Source organism: Lathyrus oleraceus, chromosome 1 (assembly GCF_024323335.1).
Source record: "Lathyrus oleraceus cultivar Zhongwan6 chromosome 1, CAAS_Psat_ZW6_1.0, whole genome shotgun sequence".
Lineage (NCBI taxonomy): Eukaryota > Viridiplantae > Streptophyta > Magnoliopsida > Fabales > Fabaceae > Lathyrus > Lathyrus oleraceus.
In genome coordinates this window covers 129,573,657-129,594,823 of record NC_066579.1, presented here as the reverse complement: position 1 = coordinate 129,594,823, position 21,167 = coordinate 129,573,657, and the positions used below count along the sequence as shown (strand labels likewise).

The 21,167-nt window shown below is 35.2% G+C and overlaps 2 protein-coding genes across 2 annotated transcripts; one reads left to right on the top strand and one right to left on the bottom strand.

Annotated features, from left to right (window-relative positions):
* Positions 1–9,017: 9,017 nt before the first annotated feature.
* Positions 9,018–10,702, bottom strand: LOC127115521 (uncharacterized). The gene is made up of 5 exons (XM_051047048.1): positions 10,438–10,702; positions 10,252–10,338; positions 9,717–9,866; positions 9,404–9,601; positions 9,018–9,208 (listed from the first exon to the last, which is right to left on the bottom strand). Exons 1-5 carry the CDS (start codon positions 10,648–10,650, stop codon positions 9,104–9,106), a joined length of 753 nt encoding a protein of 250 aa, XP_050903005.1. The 5' UTR covers positions 10,651–10,702; the 3' UTR covers positions 9,018–9,103.
* Positions 10,703–18,520: 7,818 nt separating this feature from the next.
* Positions 18,521–20,543, top strand: LOC127115520 (transcription factor MYB114). Its single transcript, XM_051047047.1, has 3 exons — positions 18,521–18,824; positions 19,067–19,196; positions 19,286–20,543. Exons 1-3 carry the CDS (start codon positions 18,716–18,718, stop codon positions 19,701–19,703), a joined length of 657 nt encoding a protein of 218 aa, XP_050903004.1. The 5' UTR covers positions 18,521–18,715; the 3' UTR covers positions 19,704–20,543.
* The last annotated feature ends 624 nt before the right edge of the window (positions 20,544–21,167 follow it).

Genomic DNA, 21,167 nt, shown 5'->3' with positions numbered 1-21,167 from the left:
GTGCTAGCGAACTTTACGGGTTTTTGGGTTCTGCAATGTTTACAGTGAAATTTTGGCAAAACCCAAGTTCTCATGGTATCTATTTCAGAACAAAATGATCTATCAAGAAAAGAATCGTTCTAGGATACATGTAATTCGAAACCCACATGCAAAATCTAAAGTTTCCCACATGCAAAACCTAAAGTACCCATTCCCCCAAATTCACCCTAAAGGACATGCAAATCAGAAATTTACAAAGTTCAAACATAAAGAAATGGAATTAGGGCAAACCTTAGTAAAATAGATTGATTGAATTTGAAATGCAGTGAGGTTTGCAATGCTTCAGTTTAGGGTTTGAGTGTTTGTGAGAGAGATGAGATGTGAGAGAGTGCTTGTGAGTGTCCGTGAGAGTGCTTCAGCAGAATTGTAAAAAGGAAAATTGTGTTTGGGCCCAAACTGAGTGGCCTGCTGATAATCAAATAAGTGCTGCCACGCAGCGCTCGCCTCTGCTTCGCCTAGCGAGCAGCTAGCGAATCTGCTCGCTACTGCTTCGCCTAGCGAGCATGACATTATTTTCTTTTTCAAAAATAGTATTCCTGGTACATTCAGCAAGTATTAACAATTGGAATCCCAATACGACACAACAGAAAAACTGTAAATACTTACAATGTTGGGGTGCCTCCCAACAAGCGCTTGTTTAACGTCGGATAAGCTCGACGGTGCGATGCTCATAGAGTAGCATCCAAAGGAATAGCACAGCTCTCGCGATCCACATGACCGCCAAGATAAACCTTCAAACGTTGGCCATTAACGGTCCAACTGTCCTTCTTTTCCATGTCCTCAATGACAATAGCTCCATACTCCTTAACTTCTTTTACCCGAAATGGCCCGGACCATTTTGATTTCAACTTTCCGGGGAATAACTTCAACCTGGAATTGAACAGTAGGACCAACTGTCCGGGCACGAATTCTTTCTTTCGAAGCTTTTTGTCATGATATTTTTTTACCTTTTCTTTGTACAACCAACTTGAGTGATATGCGGCATTGCGCATTTCTTCCAACTCAAGCAGTTGCACCTTCCTTTTCTCACCGGCCAAATCATTTTCAAAATTTAAAAATTTCAGAGCCCACAAGGCTTTGTGCTCCAATTCGACCGGCAAATGGAAAGTTTTACCAAACACCAATTGAAAAGGAGTTAGGCCAATTGGAGCTTTAAAGGCGGTACGGTATGCCCATAACGCTTCATCCAATTTTTGTGACCACTCTTTTTTCGAATTTGACACAGTTTTTTCGAGGATTCTCTTAATCTCACGATTAGAGACCTCGGCTTGCCCATTAACCTGTGGGTGATACGGAGTTGCCACTCTGTGTGATACACTGTAATGTTTTAAAATGCTTTCCAACGGTGCATTACAAAAGTGTGACCCTCCGTCACTTATCAACACTCGGGGGGTTCCGAAACGGGAAAATATGTTTTTCTTCAAAAAAATTATTACCGTTTTCGCATCCGCCCGAGGTGAGGCAATCGCCTCAACCCACTTAGAAACGTAATCAACTGCGACAAGCATATACTCGTTACCATAAGAGGGTGGGAATGGTCCTACAAAATCGATGCCCCAACAATCAAATACTTCGACCTCTTGGATGTTTTGGAGAGGCATTTCGTCTCTCTTACCAATCCCACCGCTTCTCTAGCAACTATCACAACTTTGCGCATGGGTATGTGCGTCTTTGAAAATAGTGGGCCAATAAAATCCTGACTGAAGGATTTTAGTGGCTGTTCTCACCCCATTATAGTGTCCGCCGTAAGGCGAGTTGTGACAATGCCAAAGGATGCTCTGCGCTTCATCGCCAGTAACGCATCTCCTTAAAAGGTTATCACTACCCAACTTAAACAAGTACGGGTCATCCCATACGTAATACTTGGCATCCGAAAGAAACTTCCTTTTTTGGTTCGAAGTTAGGTCGGGAGGCACAAAACCACTATCCTTGTGGTTCGCAAAGTCTGCAAACCACGACCTAACTTGAACTTTGAACAGTTTTTCATCAGGAAATTCTTCCCGGATTTCCTTCTCTGACGCGGTAACCTCCACATTAATTAAGCGGGATAAATGATCCGCCACCAAATTTTCCGATCCTTTCTTGTCTTTGATTTCAACATCAAATTCTTGCAACAAGAGGATCTAACGGATGAGCCTTTGCTTCGAATCCGGTTTGGTGAGCAAATATTTAATCGCCGCGTGGTCGGTATACACTACGACTTTAGACCCTATAAGATAAGACCTAAACTTTTCAAGCGCATACACTATCGCAAGTAATTCTTTTTCAGTGGTGGAATAGTTAATTTGAGCCTCATTAAGAACTTTACTTGCGTAATGTATCGCATGAATTTTTTTTCCTTTTCTTTGGCCTAATACCGCTCCGATTGCATAGTCGCTTGCATCACACATTAACTCAAAATTTAAATTCCAATTTGGAGCGACTATAATTGGAGCGGTAACCAATTTTTCTTTCAAAGTTTCAAAAGCTTGCAAACATTCATCGGTTAAGAGAAATACCTGGTCCTTAGCTAGCAAATTACTCAAAGGCTTAGCCACCTTTGAGAAGTCTTTGATAAAGCGCCGATAGAACCCGGCGTGCCCCAAAAAGCTTCGGATTCCCTTCACATTCACCGGAGGAGGTAACTTTTCAATCACTTCAACCTTAGCTCGATCAACTTCAAGCCCTCTTGAAGAGACTTTATGGCCAAGCACTATCCCCTCGGTCACCATGAAGTGACACTTCTCCCAATTAAGCACAAGATTGGTCTTCACACATCTTTCAAGCACCGTTTTCAAGTTTGCCAAGCATAGACTAAAAGAACCACCAAATACCGAGAAGTCATCCATGAAGACTTCCATTGTTTTCTCAATAAGGTCGGCAAAAATGGCTTGCACACATCGTTGGAAAGTCGCCGGTGCATTGCACAACCCAAAGGGCATTTTTCGATATGCGAAAACTCCAAACGGACATGTGAAAGCCGTCTTTTCATGATCGGCTGGGTCAACCGCAATTTGGTTATACCCGGAATAGCCATCCAAGAAACAATAGTATTGTTGCCCCGAGAGTCTTTCGAGCATTTGATCTATGAACGGGAGTGGAAAATGATCTTTTCGAGTTGCGGTATTCAACCGCCTATAATCAATACACATTCGCCACCCCGTTGCAACTTTAGTAGGGATCAACTCATCCTTGTCATTGTGGATCACGGTAATTCCACCTTTCTTCGGAACCACATGCACAGGACTAACCCATGGACTATCCGAAATCGAGTAAATCATTCCCGCATCCAACAACTTTACAATTTATTTTCTAACAACCTCCTTCATAGTAGGATTTAAGCGGCGTTGTGGTTGAGCTACCGGCTTAAAATCCTCTTCCATCAAGATCTTGTGCATGCAATAGGAAGGACTAATTCCTTTTAGATCGGAAAGAGTCCAACCCATGGCTTCTTGATTTTTTTTCAGCACATTGATCAAACGGGCTTCTTCATCATTTGACAAAAGGTTGCTTATGATGACCGGCTTTGCTTCGGTCTCATCTAGGAATACATACTTCAAAGTAGAAGGTAATATTTTCAATTCAATAGGCGCATTTTCGTCATTAACCTCCTTCTTCAAGTCTTCCTTCTCAACTTCCCACGGTTGTAGTTCGTTTAAACCATCAAGTTCCCTTAAGCATTCATCAAGAGCTTGCTCTTCTTCAGCTGTGAAAACTTCAAATGAGTCGTCAAGAGCTAACTCCATAGGAGATATCTCATGAATATGCTTAGAAACCTCCAAAATTGCCTCTTCGATCACATCGATGCGAAAGCTATCATTTCTATCTTTTGAATGCTTCATTGCTTCGAATAGATCGAATGTAACTTCCTCATTTTGGACTCTCACCTTCATCAAACCGTCATCAACGTCTATCATCATTCGCGTGGTTTTCATGAACGGTCGGCCCAGGATGAGCGGAGCATCATCATCTTCTTCCATATCAATAACAATAAAATCGACCGGGAAAAAGAATTTGTCGACTTTAACCAAAACATCTTAGGCTACGCCATAAGGATGGGTAGTCGACTTATCTGCCAATTGCAACGTCATTCGGATGGACTTAATTTCAATGTTGCCAAGCCTCTTTATAATAAACAAAGGTATAAGATTAATGCTTGACCCCAAGTCAATTAGTCCTTTCCCGACATAGATATCACCAATTTTAACCGGCAAAGTAACTCTTCCCGGATCAACCTCTTTTTTCGGAAGCGTCCTTTGAATAATTGCACTACAGCTCGCATCAAGGACAATGGTCTCCGGTTCCGTATACCTCCGCTTTTTTGTAAGTATGTCCTTCATGAATTTGGCATACTTGGGCATTTGCTCCAAGGCTTCGGCAAACGGAATGTTGATTTGTAGTTGTTTAAAAATATCCATGAACCGGGCGTAATGCCGTTCATTCTCCCTTTTGGACGGAGCATGAGGATAAGGAAGGTTTTGGATTGGAGTAGCGCTCACTACCTTCTTTCCCTTAGCAACTCTAGAACTTCTCGCTCTTTTCTTTTTCACTTCCTCCCCCATTACTTCACCACTTGTATTTTTCTCAATTTCCACACTTTCTTTCTTTTCAACTTCACCATTCTTTTCGTTCTTTTCAACTTCTTCCTCCTCACTCCACTCCCCCACTTCACCATCAATATTTTCCTCCAATATTTCCTCCTCATTTTCTTCCTTTTCCTCTCTTTTTTCTCTCTCATTTCTTTTTTTATTCTCACTTATCAACTCCCTCCCACTTCTCGTCATGATCGCTTTACAATGTTCCTTAGGATTTGTTTGTGTGTTTGCCGAAAAGGAAGGACCGGTTTGTTGTTCTGCGAGTTGCTTAGCAAGTTGCCCAACTTGAGTCTCGAGATTTTTTATAGCCGCGTCGTTGCTCTTTTGATTAGCCATTAACATTTGCATGAATTGTGTCAATGTCTCTTCCAACTTAGAAGTTACGACCGGCGGTTGTTGAGGTTGATAAGGATTTTGGGGAGGGTTTTGACGGCTAGAAGAACCACCTCCATAACCTTGGTTATGGTAATAGTTACTCCTAGGTTGGAACCCTTGATTCCCTTGGAAATGTTGTTGTTGATTTTGAGGGTGTGGTTGATAAGGTTGTTGTTGTTGTTGTCTCGGTTGGTAGTCCCGTTGGTTTGCCATGTAGTTTACTTCTTCGAACCCGAGAGGTGGACAGAATCCGGTGTCATGCTCACCTTTGCACAGCTCACAACAAGCTATTTGTTTAGCTTTAGAAGGTTCTCTCAACTCTTTTATTTGTTGCGTTAAGAGTTCCACTTGTTGTGAGATGAGTTTGTTTTGGGCAAGGATGGCATCGTTCGTCCCAAGTTCAAGCACTCCCGGCTTCTTCAAAGAGTTGCCTCTACTTTGACTCTGAAGATCATTTAGAGCCATTCGATTTATGATATTTGTAGCTTCTTCGGTGCTTTTAGACAATAAAGAGCCACCCGAGGTAGCATCCAACAACGTCTTGCAATTTGGTTGAAGTCCATTTTTGAAAATATGGATTTGAGTCATTTCATCAAATCCATGCCCTTTACACTTCCGAAGCATGGATTTGAATCTTTCCCACGCCTCATTTAATGATTCATTGATTCCTTGTGAAAACACTGAGATGGCCGTCTTGGATTCCATGAACCGGTTATGGGAGAAGAACCTTTCGATGAACTTCTCTTCCAACACGTTCCAGTCTGTCATGACAGCTGGTGTTTGATCTAAGTACCAATCTTTTGCTTTGCCGAGCAAAGCGTGGGGAAATAATCTTCTGAACAACGGTAGCTCCTGAGCCTGATCCACTCCGGCCGCCAATGCTATCTCATAAAATTTTGTGAGAAAAGCAAAGGGATCTTCATGGTCCATTCAGGTGAATGGACTTCCATATAATAAATTGAGAGTTCCCGTTTTCATCTCGGCTTGCCTTCCCGTGTGGTTGGCAAACTGAGCAGCGTTCCTTGGACTGTTTACACATGGAGTGGAAATGGGCGGTGGTGGTGGTTCCTTGATTGTTATGAACGGTGGTGGATGTGTGGTAGAAGAACTTTCTCCTTGTTCTTGTCGCTGTCTAGCCTGTTGCCTCCTTCGTCTCGTTTTGCTATTAAGCCTCCTTGCGGTTCTCTCGATCTCGGGATCAAAAAGAAGTTCGTCCACAGGGATCTGTCCTCGCATAAAACGTAAGTTGCACACTAAACCAAAAAAATTACAAGCACAAGTCAAAAATTCGAAAGCTAAAAATTAAGCAACCATTGCGATGCTCGCAATATCAATTCACAATCCCCGACAACGGCGCCATTTTGTTGAATGTAATTTTAAGTGTCGGGTTTTTGTTATCGTCTCCACAGGGATTGTGAGATATCACCGCCTTTCGACAGTTGTTTTAATTCTTAGCTTAAGGTAACAATGGGGTTTTGGTATTTGTCACGGTATCTTGCATAAAAGTGTAATAAAATGCGGTAAAAGTTTTGGTTTTAATATTTGAGAAATATTGCCAAAGTTAGGGTTCGACGATCACTTTGCATGTATATGTTCGATCAACAAAACTTATAAACTCCTCTAGATGATAAACTATTTCACAAAGTCCTCCCAATGTGTTTATCTCTAACACACATTGTGAGTTTTCCCATTTTGATCCATTGTTTATCTCTAACACAATCTATCAAAATGACAACTTTTTGGTTCAACCTTATGGTGAACAAAATCATTCATTACTATCTCTAGCTAATAAACAAGATTGGATGAAAACCTAGGTTAAGAGTTGGTAAACATCTCTCGATCATAAACCAACACAAAGAGTTTTGAATAAGAACAAAGTTTTCACCATATATTCACCATTAAAGAGTTTACAAATGAAGATCATCCCATTTACACACAAAGCTAATGATCATCTACATCTAACCTTGACAAAATGAAGGACTTAGCTACTCATTTTCATGGTAGCTTGGTCAACAAGTTTCAGAAGAAGGTTGATCAACATCCGAGTCGAATAATCGAGATTGGATGGGAATCCACCTTCTTTTTGTGAAAGATTGTTAAGAGATGAAGAGAAATGATTTCTAGGTCACAAAAGATCCCCAGAGCAATGCTGGAAAATATCTAAAAAGTACAAAAGTATGGAGGTGCAAAAGTATGGCTCCAAAAAGTAGCCCTTGCTACTTATAGAGCTGCTACTGAGCTGTCATGCTCGCTAGGCGAGCAGAATGGCTCGCCTAGCGAGCCCCTAAATAGGCACCTGAGGCACCTGCGCCCAGAGAAATAACCTTTGCCAGACTGGCATGTTCGCTAGGCAAACAAAACCTTCGCTAGGCGAAGCCCACGCTTCAACCTTCGCTCCAGCGAGCTTGAGAGGTTTTGCTACTGGAATGCTCGCTGGGAGCTCGCTAATGGCTCGCCTAGCGAGTGAGTGTTGGCTGCGCTTTTCACCAAGTCTGGACGTGTTCGCTACACACCTCGATGGCAGCTCGCCTAGCGAGTTTGTTGATGTTTGCCACTGTAAAATACTGGAGCTTTTCGCTGGGTTCTCGCTGGGCGCTCGCCTAGCGAGCCCTTCGCCACAGCCCTCGCCTAGCGAGCAAGCTGATGAATGCATCTTTTCTTTGGTCCCTTTGCCAACTTTCTTGTGGCTTCATTTTTTATTATTTCATGCCTAATTCCTGCACAATAACACACAAATCAAAGGTACCAAGATCGTTTATCATTGTATTGCAATTCATCAAAAATAAAGGTTGTTTCGAACACTTTAGCAAGGAAACGGAGTGAAAGATGCCCATATTTGATAGCTCAAATAAGCACTTTTGGGCATCTAACATTGTTGCAAGAGCAGGACCGAGAAGTGACAGTTTTGGGTTCTTTTATGTTGCTAGCGCTGGAAAATATTGATCATGTTTTTGTTTTATGTCAAGGAAGATATTGCTCATATTTTTGTTTCCTGCTCGGTTAGTTGTTTGGTCTGGCAGAAAGTATGTTTTTGGTTGAGAATTTCTGCTGAAATTATGGCTTGTTGTAATTTTTTTGAAATTTTATTAACCTTAGAATGTGGGAATGGTTTGCTACGTTTCTTAAAGTTTGTAATGAGCCTCTTTGGATCGACTTATATTTATCTTGATTTAAATCTATGGTTATAGGTTTCGATTTCCTATGTACTCTTGGATTGGAGAACTCCTTGTACTCCCTAATTATAAATTATTTGCTTATAGAAAAATAGCTCGTGGGTAAATTAAGTTTAAGCCATAAATTCAATTTGAGCAAATTAGTAATTTATATTATTTATGAAAAATAAGACTTTGTTTAACACCAAGTGAAAAACTAGAGTATCTAAATTGTGATACTTATATGAGATGTGTTACATACACCCTAGATCACAACAAAGTAAAATGTTAGTTGCATAGAAACTTAAACAAAATAAATTAATAAAATAATAAAATTAGTATAATTTATTAAGTGTTAAAACAAGTGTAAACATATCTTTTATGTACTTATATTAGTGGTTGTCACATTATCACTACTGAATTGTATTTTTAATTAATTTTCATAACATTCAATTTTTTTTGAAACAGATTAATTTCATAGTGTTTAAAGTTTCATTTTTTATACAAAGACTAACAATTAAGGGGGATAACTAAAGGGTGCGTATTTCAAAGAAAAAAAATATAATTATTTAAAAATAATAATGATTACTTATAAAAGTTATAGAAGATGTATAATAAAAAAAGAATATAACTGGTAGATAAGAGCTACCAACTCAACAAATTATTGACATGGCAAGAAAACACTTAAAATAATGTGAATTTCTCTTTTAATATATTATAAATAGATTGTATTATTAAAAAAGAAATATGTATTCGAAATTGATAAAGCCATCTTTAATATAATTTATAATAATTTTGAGTAAAATCCAAATGCGACAAAACTATCGAGTTTTACACTTATATAAAATATCTTATATATGATCATTTATCTCTTTATTTAACTAAGTCACTTCACACTTAATTTTCTATATAATCAAAATTAATGGAAGCTTGATGAGTGATTACTAATAGATTTACATATAATTACACTGTTTTTTCAGACTTGTTCATCTTAAAAGAGTTATAATCTTCTAATAATCTCACTCCTATTCCTTTATTGCATATATCTTCAACATAACTTCTAAGAACCTGTTTAATCAATCAACATGTTTCATTCATTAGTCTAATAATCTCTATTCACCAAATTTTTTATATACTATTAAACATCTGCGATATCTGATTAAACATGTTCTAAAATGAGATTAATTCGGTATAATAAATGTATAATCAAACCAATATTTTCCATAGAAAATAAAAGGGTGAGACAAAAAAAATAGTACTTACCGAATGTAAAATGTTTTGCAGGACATGTTCTGGAACCAATTTGAGTAATAGAGGAACAACAAAGCTTAAAGTAATGTGTATTTGATTCTTGATCAAGTTATGTCTTCCCTCTTTTTCTAGGTATAAAGCTCCTTTGGCATTAATGTTGAGACCTAATGGTATGTGATCATAATGTAGATCTTCAAGCTCACACCTTGTCTATCAAATAAAATTAGGGTTACGATAACTAAACAAATAAAGAAAACATGCTCTAATACAAATAGGCTCTATAAAAAAACTATTTTTATTCACTAAAATGTTAGAAAGTACTTACGACTTGAATTTCTAGAAATTTGGTGACATGTCCAGGAACTTGAGGTGGATAATCTTGGACTTGAGATATGCATTTAGCTTTTAGGTGTATTATTGGTTGACATGTTACTAGAAAAACTTGTATTGAATTCAACCTAATTCTCCACTCATCCTATATATATAATGAAAAAAAAATCATTTTGACATAAATCATCTTGAAATGAATATTTATCAATCTTGTTACTTTTAGTAAAAAAAATATTAATTTCAAAAGATCTTATTTTAAATTTTTTTAATGTTCCATAAATCATGATATATGTTGAGCCGGTCGTAATGAAAACAATTAATTTTTATAATTAAAAGGAAAAATTAAAGAAAGTTTTTCAATCAACTTCCTAAAAATGTAGAAGTTTGATCGAAATCATCCTTCCGATAATGTATTTAATATATTATCGAAGAGATTTTTTTTTTTAGAAATTTCCTTTCAATTTTAAACATATAAAAAGGTGGAATGAAAAAATTAAAAAAAAAATCAAATGAAAAGGGTTAAATATTACCTCATTTAATTTCTTAGCTGTTGATTTCTCTGGAATTATAGCTTGGATTACTCTTTCTTTGTCTTCTATATATTGATCAAAAGAAGCCTGAAAAAAAATCAAATAACTTAAGACTAATCACTTTTTCAAATAAGCATGTAAGACACATACAAATTATTGATGCTTATATTCAACTTAAGTACTTACCCAAGGAAACTCATTAAGTGGAGCTTTAACACTGGCTTTGTAACTAAAAGATGTAGTAATCCTGTTCTCAAAATTTTTTGAACCAGATTTTATCTTTGCACAACAATAATATTTATGAAGATCATGCAACTTTTGCTTCTTCAATAAGCTATTTTTTCTTGAGAAATAGGGCTGGCATGGAAAAGAAATGCAAGTCATAGTTTTACCCTTCATCAAGTGATTCTAATTTTCTCTAAGAAAATTAGTTTACAATTATATTTATGAAAATAATAAAGTTGACGCTATATTGGAGGTTGTGAATTTATAAAATAGTATTTATTTATATAACGTTGAGAGGTTCATTCAAATAACACCTTCCCTAGAATTCATTGGTTTGTAAGATAACATGCTTTTTGAATTGAATCACACATGTAACAATAAATGCGGGAACTTACTTACTACATGAAATCAAGATTCTTGCTATTAAAAATTATTTTATTTTTAGCTAGCAACTTTAGCTTTTCGTGTATTTAACGATTTTTAAAATAAAAAAATTATAATAGCGAATTCCTTCTAAAAGAAATGATTGGCCACATTAGAATTTTTTTAATGGTCAAAATTATATATATCTAAAGAAGGGCAAAAGCCCACATAGAGTATAAAAAGAGTCCGCGGACATAAGGACTATAAGGCAAGTAAAACCAAAAGCAACAAAAGAAAAAAAAAACAAAAACAAGAATAGAACAACTACACACAACCACCAACAATACAAAAATAATAATAAGAAAAGAAAGCCCCATAACCACCCGCACAATGAGATGCCACCTAATAAGGACCAAATTAGAGTTTAGACACTAAAACCACCAACAATAGACAAAAACTCAAGGAAAAATCAACTAACCATTGAGCATCCAGGGGTCAGGTCCGGAATCTTGATCTGCTATTGAATCAGACATATAATAGGATTTTGAAGCTAATCAGAAAAGAATAAAGAGCTCAAAGGGGATTTGTTATGAACCAATTCCATACCAAAACATACTTTTATCATCCACCTCTTTCATATTTGTTGACGAACCGGTAAAAAGCTTATCATACTGCAATGCCAAATCATAATAAATACATCCTTAATTATAGCCTTAGGACCTAATAAAAGAAAAAACTCAAAAGTGAGTATAAGATCCCTAGGAAGATCCAGATGCATACACAACCACCTAAAATTCCTATACTAGAAAATAGAAACCACACTTCAAGTCACAAACAAATGGGAGGTCGACTCAACCCGATCCCACACAAGGTACATGAGATCCCCTTTTGATCAATAATGACCTTCTGTGTGAATAGGTTTTCCTTTGATAAAAAGTTATTTCGTAGAAGTTTGTAAGAGAAATACACCACCTTAGAAGGGCCATAACTTTCCTAAATCACATGAATAGTTGAGAACATAATATCTACATTTTCCTCGGAGATAGGACCACAACCATATTAAATTTGATAAAAATGAGCACATATAAAGAGCCATCTCTAGCATGCTTCTAGAACCACATGTCAATATCCACATTGAAATCGAACTCTTAGATAACCGAGAAAAGAACAACCATATGTTCTTAATGTCCAAAGAATGTCTCCATCTAAGGTCCCACTTAATCTTCCCATGATCACACCTCCATACTTCATCAACAATTCCATATTGAATTTGGGAAATTGTAAAAAGTCTCTGAAATCTAATCTTAAGAGGAATGCTACCTAGCCAAGGGTCTCCTTAGAAGAAAGTCGAAAGACCAGACCTAACCTTCTTTGCTAAGCCCAACTCGAACGAATTCAGAGGATCATCTTATTGGAACCAAGTAGAGACACTCCTTTTCAGAAATTGGAAAAGGTGTGACGACCCAAGGACCTACCCCCACACTAGGAAGAGACAATAGAAGCACTGTAATTGGCATAAAGGATATCATACCATATACTAGAGGAACCTTTCAAAAGTCTCCACCTGCACTTGGTTAGAAGAGCTAGATTAACCCACTAGAGATCTTTAACACCAATGACTCCATACTTGTTGGGCTTACAAACTTTAGACCATTTAACCTAGGGAATTCTAGAAATCCCTTTCACCACTCTCTATAGGAAACTTCTTTGAATCCTAACAAACTTTTGCCACACTTGCACAAGCATCTTAAGAAAAGAGATAAAGAAAATAGGAAAATATTAAGCACTGAGTTAAAGAGGAGAACTCAACTCCTAAGCTAGCGTACCTATGAAACCAATAATTAATTCTCTTCCAAAAATAATTTAAAAAAGTTTATGAAGTGAATTCCAACCTAGGGTTGGGTATAACTAGCAACACTATATACTGAAATGGAAGAAACTCAATCTTATTTCAATAGGGAGAAAAATGCAGAAAAATTGTAGGTAGACATAAAAGGGGATTGACCGTATTATTTCAGACATAATTGAGTTTCATAATTCCTTTTGGAGCGTCATCAGTTGCGTTGGAAGCTAATGCGATAATATTTCTTTTGAAGTAGAGAAATTGGGTCTATGAGTGAAACAACAGTAGCAGTTCATTTTTTATACGAGATGTGTAGTCAATTTCAGTTTTGCGTAAGTTATCATGTTTCACGCGTAACTTGAGTTTCGTAAGACCTTTTGAAGTGTCGTCAGTTGCGTTAGAAATACGATTTAATGATCTTTCAAAATATAGATTGTCATAATTTTATTATGAGTATATATTATTTCATGCTATTTTGAAGTCATACATTATGTTTTAGAGTATATGCATAAATTATCTTGATAGGGATGAACTAAAATGAATAGAATTGGAGTTTCGTAACTCTGCTTGAGGTGCGGTTAAAAGAGAATTTAAAGAAATTTCAAAATGGATAGTTTCATAATTTTATCATAAAATAATATTTGGTGTTATTTTGAAGCGAGACACTTTTAGAATTAGGTATAGTGTTTTGATCAATTTTTAGTGTGGTGACCTTTCGTTACCTTTTTGATGAGTTTAAGAGTCCTATTTTATTCGGTTAGAGTTGTTATAGACTTGTCAGAGTTGCTTTTGAGTTGTGTAAAGTTGGAGATCATAATATAGGATACACTTGAGTAGTTCTATTTTTATTGTTGAAGGTTGTTAAGCCAAAAAAGTTTAAAAAAATTGAGTTAAACTGCAAGCCCTTATAGTTAGTAGAGTTATCACTTGTGAAGAGTTTCCCTTAGGGTATCATTGAATACTTTAGAGTAATTTTGGTTACTCTAGAGTCAATTTGAGAGTTGGGAGATGTTGAGTTGTTTTTGAGTTTTTTTTGAAGACTCTATTGAATCAGGATTGATATAATAAATTTTTGAGAAATTCTGAGTATTTTGATGAATTAGAGCTTTGAGTAATAAAAAAAAACTTTACTCTTTTTAAGAAGAAGAAGAATTAGTTTAAAAATTGTATTTTCTTTTGAGATTAGTAATCCGGAGGGATTACAGTGACGACATGGGATTAACAATTTTTTAGATTAGTAATCCGAAAGGATTACCATGATGGCCGGAAGTATCCGAAAGGATCCGAAAGGATTACTATGATTGGCAATTTTGGAGATTGGTAATCTAGAAGGATTATAATGTCGACCTGTGATTGAAAATATATTGGTTCAAGAGTGGAACCTTATGATGATGATGTTTTTGATGATGATGATGTTTTTGATTATGATGATGATGATGATGTTTTGATGATTGATGAGTTGCATGCTTGCATTTATACATGATCATGCATGCATATATTTCGGAGTTAGGTAGGATTTCTGTCTAGTGATGGTCTGGTTCAGAGAGGGACTATGCGGTCTCACATCCATAGAGAGACACAATTTAAGAGGAACCAAAGACATGGGTAATCAGTAACATACCTCTGACCCCAAAAACCCGGTACCTCATGCATTTTTGATGATGAAGTTAGTGACATTAGCATTTGCATTACTATTTCAGTTTTTATTGTGTTTTATGAGAATGATGTATTTGTGATTGTCGATATTTACCATCTTGCTGCTAATTTTCACCGTATTCATTTGTAAGGTGTATTCTTACCCCTTTTTGTTGTTGTGGCGGCGTCTTTGCTCCTAGGGAGTACAAATAATCAGGTACTCATCAAGAGTAGTTGCTTGCGAGTTAGAAGATGACCTTGAAGGATGCCTTTGTTTATATTTACATTATCACTTTTAGTGGTTTATATTCCCTGGTATGTAACATAGGGCACGAGGCAGATTGTTTTATTTGAGTTGTTGTTTGGAGTTATTTCCTTGAGTATTTGCTTTAAATAATTATTTGATGTTACGAGATAATTTAAATTCCACTTCGAGATTTTGAAAAATATTCATGAAGTTGTATGTTTTGGTTTGAGTAGCATCCTAAGTTATGAAATTTCTTTTTTATATTAAGAGTTAGGATTCAGGGTGTTACAACTATCAGCAGAAGAACAAACATCAGAGCATATATTAGTAGTAGAAGCCCGAGCAGCAACAACACATATCAGTAGCATAATAGGTGTTACACATCATTCTGTTGAAAAACAAAGATGCTCCCATAAATAGTTAACATATAATCATTCATGATAGGTTATTCATGCATGCACACACATTTAGTATTCAGTAGTCAAAGATCTGAAGCTACTACTAAGAAAAAAGAAATTATCACACACAGTCACACAAGGTTGTGATCCAGATGCTTCAGCATGTGTGCACATAGAAATAAGATCACATCAATTAGTACCAATCATACCAGTTAATACTAATCCCAAAAGGATATATCAGTTCAACGGTAGAACCTCATATGCCACAAAGTCAGTAGTCAAGTCAGTAGTTACACTACTCCACTACACATAACATTACCATTACTCCTCCTTTTAGCCACAATTTGGAAAAAGTGTACCTCAGAATGTCAGTTAGTTAGATTAGAGGTTAGTAGGTTAGCATATACCAATATCAAATCAGGAGTAGTCAAATGTCAACAATTATTAGGACAAATGTTGAGCACGATGCTAGAGCATTAGACATATTTATTTGAAACAAAGCCATTAAAGATCCAAAATTAAGAAATAAAACATGCCCAAATACAAGGTTCAATGAAACTAAGCAAAAGCACCTGTTATCAAGCCTTTAGGCCCCTTCAAAGTTTATCTTCAGTCCATCCTCTTGAATTCATGCGCTAACCTAGTCTTCATCAGCATTTGAGCCACTATCTTGCACATGTTCCTTCTCCACGATCTTTATAGATGTCCTCCCTGTCATAGATGTTCTAGTAGATGGTTTACCATGTGTATCCATAAATTTTGTAGAAGAAGTGGAATCAACTCATTTGGTATTTTTTTCTCTACCTCGAGAAATCTATCAATAGCCTTGGCGATACTAGTTCCCTTGTTAGAGAAACACATCTATGGATTCTCATAATTTTAACCCATGATGAACAAACTAAGCACTTAAGGGATAAGAGAAAGATCAATTTTATAAGAACAAGATAATAATAATCAAAGGTTATTCTTTCATGTAGTGAAGAACCAGATAAATAGAGAGTGTGAATAAAACAAAATCATCCTTATTTCATGTGCACCATAGAGAATAAGAGAGAGATACATTATTGGAATCCTTGCGCATCTCCCAATCTTTGATTGCTATAATCTATCACATATGCAAACACCAAGGCCACCCCTTAAGTTTTCAAACTAGACTGCATCCAATGCCTTAGTGAAAATGTCAGTCAAATGTTTTTTAGTTGCCACATGTTCAAGATCTACAACTTTATCTTGAGCAAGCTCTCTAATGAAATGATGATGAATGTAAATGTGTTTGGCTCTACTATGTTGAAAAAGATTCTTTGAAATATTGATAGAACTCAAGTTTTCAGAGAATAATGTTATGACATATTGTCCCACATTGTACTCCTTCAACATTTGTGTCATCCAGAGCAAGGAAGTTGTGAAGAAAAGGAAGAGGACTAAAAAAGAAGGAGCAACAAGGAAAAACAACAAGCTTCAGGTCTAGCTGGTATTTCCTACTTATCATTTTATTTTTACTTGTATATAGAAAAATGAAACTAAAATAACATATATTTTCAGCATTAAAAATAGAACTTCAAGAAAATTAATTTGGACTGCTAAAAGATGATGTAAGTAAGGTCAGTCAAAAAGCTAAACAATGAACTATGCATATTATGTAACTTTGCATAGTGATGACCCTTGTCACGCCAGAATAAGTTATAAAAGTAGTTAGTCTTTTTATCAGTTTGAATTATTCTTAAGAATGAAATAATCTTGGCTGTAGGATTTAGTTTAGAGGAGAAGAACACTAGCAAATAGGGTTAACAAAGAAGGGAGCAATTGCATTAATAATTCATGTTAAAAAAAGAGAAAGAGAAAAAGAAACATAAAAGAAAATACAACATGTGAAAAAGTTCTTATGCTCGAAACTGGAGGAATAATGAGTGTTCTACTTTGAGTAACAAGTGAGATCCAGTCAGGTGAAAAAGTGGAATACCTAGCAAAACTTGAATGAATAATTAAATTAGTAGAACTCCCTAAAGTTTAAAAGGAACTAAAAAATTCCAGCAACAAATAAGATAATTAATTCCCTCTTTAAAAACCGGAAAAAAATGTCTTTGACCTTTGCAGAGAGCAACTAAACTATGATTTAGACTATCTATCTTCAATGAAGATTTTTGACATGACATAGACGTCATGGGTTACACACACATGGTGAAACAATTTAAATTGACAGACTGAGTTATGCTAAATATTTGATGCAATCAATTGAACAAAGAAAAGTATGAGTCTATAAACAATTGTTGAGTATGGAATATTTTTAGTGTATCTCTTTCTTGACATATGTCTCGTCACCCGACGACAAGTAATGATTTAAGTTTGGGGTGTGATGACTTTGTAAATGTGAGTTATTTAAACTCTTAATACTTGATTTCATTTTGCTTTTCTTAGTTTAATTTGATGTGATTAGATAAATTTTGTTGTTTTTAGGCAATTTAGTATGGAGCACCTTAGGTACTCCCATTTGTGAATTTTATGTGTTTTGTGCATACGTAGGAGTCACTATGGTGACAAGTTCTGGAATGCCATTAATACACTCACTCCTAGCATAATCTAGAGCAAGAAGATGTTGAATGAATCAATAAATCCTAAGTGAAAGGAGGAGGTGGAAGAAAAATGGAAAATTAAACAAGTAGTTGAGCTAGTAAGTGAAGAGATAAAACCAAACACTACAAGACAAACATCTGCAAATAGTACAATCGGAAGAATTTAATCACGACATGTCCCTTGCATAACATGTCTGCCACGGGACATGTTGTCCCTTACATGTGTTATGTGTCTCATCTAGTTCTAGTACGGTAGGAAAGAAAAAAGGGAATATGCTGATTGTCATGGCCCAAATGTGATGGATAATCAAGATAGGATATAATTTTTCTATCGGTTCAACGTGGCAATCGAGGAGATAATCAATGTCTTTTTTCCATCGATTCGGGATTCGGGTGGCAACCGAATGGATTGCTAAATGGATTTTCTATAGATCTATGCGATAACCAAAGGGAAATCTACAGGTTTTTCAATCGGTTCAGATTCCAATTAAGGGAATAGATGAAACCTATTTTTTGATAAAAATAAAAATAAAAGTTTTGGGAAAAAATTAGAAGGCTTAATGCTAAAAGGTTCTTCTATTGGTCCAAACACAACTAAGTGGATATAAGTTTTTCTATTGGTTCAAAGACAAAAAAAATAGATAAAATGGATTGTTGAAATTTCAACTGTATTTTGTTTTTGTTTAAATAGATAAATCGTTTCTGTAAATTGGCGAAGTTCTTATTTATAAATAATTTATGTATTTTAATTTTTTTTTGATATTCGTCCCTAATCTTAAAATACATACATAAAAAAATTTATAAGGAATATCAAAAGAATTTTAACACTATTTTTAAAAAAAATATTCGGAAACAAAAATAAAATTCATTAAGGATTTATCTATTTAACCATTTTATATTTACTTTGGACAAATATTTCAACCATGTGAATTCTTGTTGGAAAAATTATATTTGGTTGTAGTGCGGAAAGGTGTAGAGAACATTAGGTCTACGTCGATATAGCTATGGTCGCAACAGTTACATTTATGGTACAAATGTTTACACGATCACTTTACTTTTGTGGACAACAGACATTGCACGTTGATTAATTATTTTGAATGTCTTCTCAAGTAAATATGCATATATAAATCATTCATCATATTGCAAACAAACATACATAACATTCTGTATATTTTTTAGTCTTATGGAAGGATTAAGAAAAGGAGCTTGGAGTAAAGTGGAAGATGAACTTCTCACAGATTGTGTGCGACAATGTGGGGAAGGGACATGGCACCTTGTGCCCATAAGAGCAGGTAACTATGTCCAAACCTTTGCCACCTCTCATTTTTTATATAATATGAATAAAATATACACGAGCTTAATATGTCATTACCACGAAAACCGATGCGATAAAATGTTATTGAAGTTGCCGGCGATGAAAATAATATTATGGTTAACTCATACTGCGACATCCGAATATCTTAACATTATTTGTATAGATCGAAATTGCGAAAACTTAAAACTTTGTATGTATTCTTAAATTTAAATTTTGTAGGCTTGAAGAGATGCCGGAAAAGCTGTAGATTGAGGTGGTTGAGTTATTTAAAACCAACTATCAAACGTGGAGAATTCTCAGATGATGAAGTTGAGATGATGAAAAGATTGCATAGACTTTTGGGAAACAGGTTCTATAACATTTTTTTTTTGCTAATTAATTACTATTTTTTAAAGTAGTGTAATGATATCTTAAACTTTCATTAGTGTGTGTTTATAGATGGACCCTAATTGCTGGAAGACTTTCTGCAAGAACTCCTAATGATGTGAAAAATTACTGGAACACTCATATTCATAAAAAGGAAAAATCTACAAATGCAAAGACAAAAGAAATAATGAAAACTCATTTAGTGATAAAACCACAACCATGGATTTTCACAAGTACTAATTCAGCAATGTTGAAAATGAGGTTTTCTAGTGAAGATCAAAGTGGGCCCATCAAACAGTATCATACTCAAGCTGCATGTGATAATAATATAGATGGTAAGTGGTGGGAAGCTATGATAGATGATGACAAGGGAAACAATCCAAAAGATAATGATGGATATGAGATGCTAGACTTTAATGTGGATGAGTTTATGGCAAATGGTCAAAGTTGGAATGATTTTCTTATTGATATTAATTCTTTGGATTTATAAGTTATAACATTACTATGAAGGTTTTTAGAGTTGGTATTTCTTATTTTCTTAAAGAGTAACTACATTAATAACTATTAAGCTAAGAATTAGGAGTTGGTAAATTATGTTTAACACTCTCCCTCAAACTGAAAATGGATGTTGTGGATTCCAAGTTTGTGAGGTAATGCATTAAATGATCCATGGTGTGGTGCTTTCGTGAAGATATTAGCATCTTGTTCTGATGAATGGATTTACATCAAATGTATGACTTTGTCTTGGACTTTATTATGGACCACATGACAATCCATTTTTATAATTTGTGCACTCTTGGAAAACTTTGTTGTTAGGCAATATTTGTGGAAGACTTGTTATCACAGTAAAATTATGATAGGTTTTATGTGATGAATGTCAAGATCTTGGAGGAGGTATTGTAGTCATTGAGCTTCGCAGGTGGCATTTGCAAGGGCATTATACTCCGCTTCACAAGAAGATTTAGACAAAAATGTTGCCTTTTGCTTTTCCAATAAATCAACTGAGGTTTCTATGTAAAAATAGAAGCCAATAATGGAGCATCTCATTGAATAGGTGCAAGATCCCCATTTAGAATATGTGAGCCCTTTGATTTATTAAAGGATGCATAGTGTCATTTGAAGGTGAATATTTGTAGGATTTGAGAGGAACCGACTTAATATGTAAATAGCAAAACTAATGTTAGGTCATGTATGGGTTATATAAAGTAGATTACCTATATGGCTTTTGAATGAAGTGGGTTTCAATAAATTAATGTTTGTGTTTGTATTTAGCTTGTAAGTAAGTTTCATTGGAGTTTATGCAAGTTTGACACCAAGGAGTCTTGTCTCTTCAAGAAGATCTAGGTTGTATTTCCTTTGGCATTTGGAGATCTCTTTTGAAGATCTTGTCTTTGTGAATCCCATAATATATTTTCAGTTGTCTAAATGTTTTATGTTAAATTTATCATCCAATACCTGTTTTAATCTTGAAATGTCATCCATGTTGTTGCTTACAAGTCATAAACATATACCAATACAGTAGTGAAATAATTTTTAAAAAACTTTGGGGGAAAAGAGAATAATCATACTTAGATTGAGTGTAACTATTGAAGTAGTAACAAATATAAGTATTTGTTTTTATCATCTCCACACGGACCGATGCAAAATTTTAAAGTTGTTCAATAATTTCTAAGCATAATAGTTAAGTTTGTTTGTTTGATAACTTATCATAAAAAGAACACTGAAAGAAAATATGATTTGACCGATGAAATTAAAATTGTTGGAGTTAGATTTTATTATCCTATCCACATGCATTTTCTTGATTAATTATATATATTCTTAGCCATCAGTTAATATTATTACCTATCGCTTTGTGTCTGTTATTTATGTTTAAACAACAATGTGAGACCATTCATATTGCTTAACAAACAATTTCTCAATCGGTTAACCATTATAATAGCATTAAGTTTCAGCA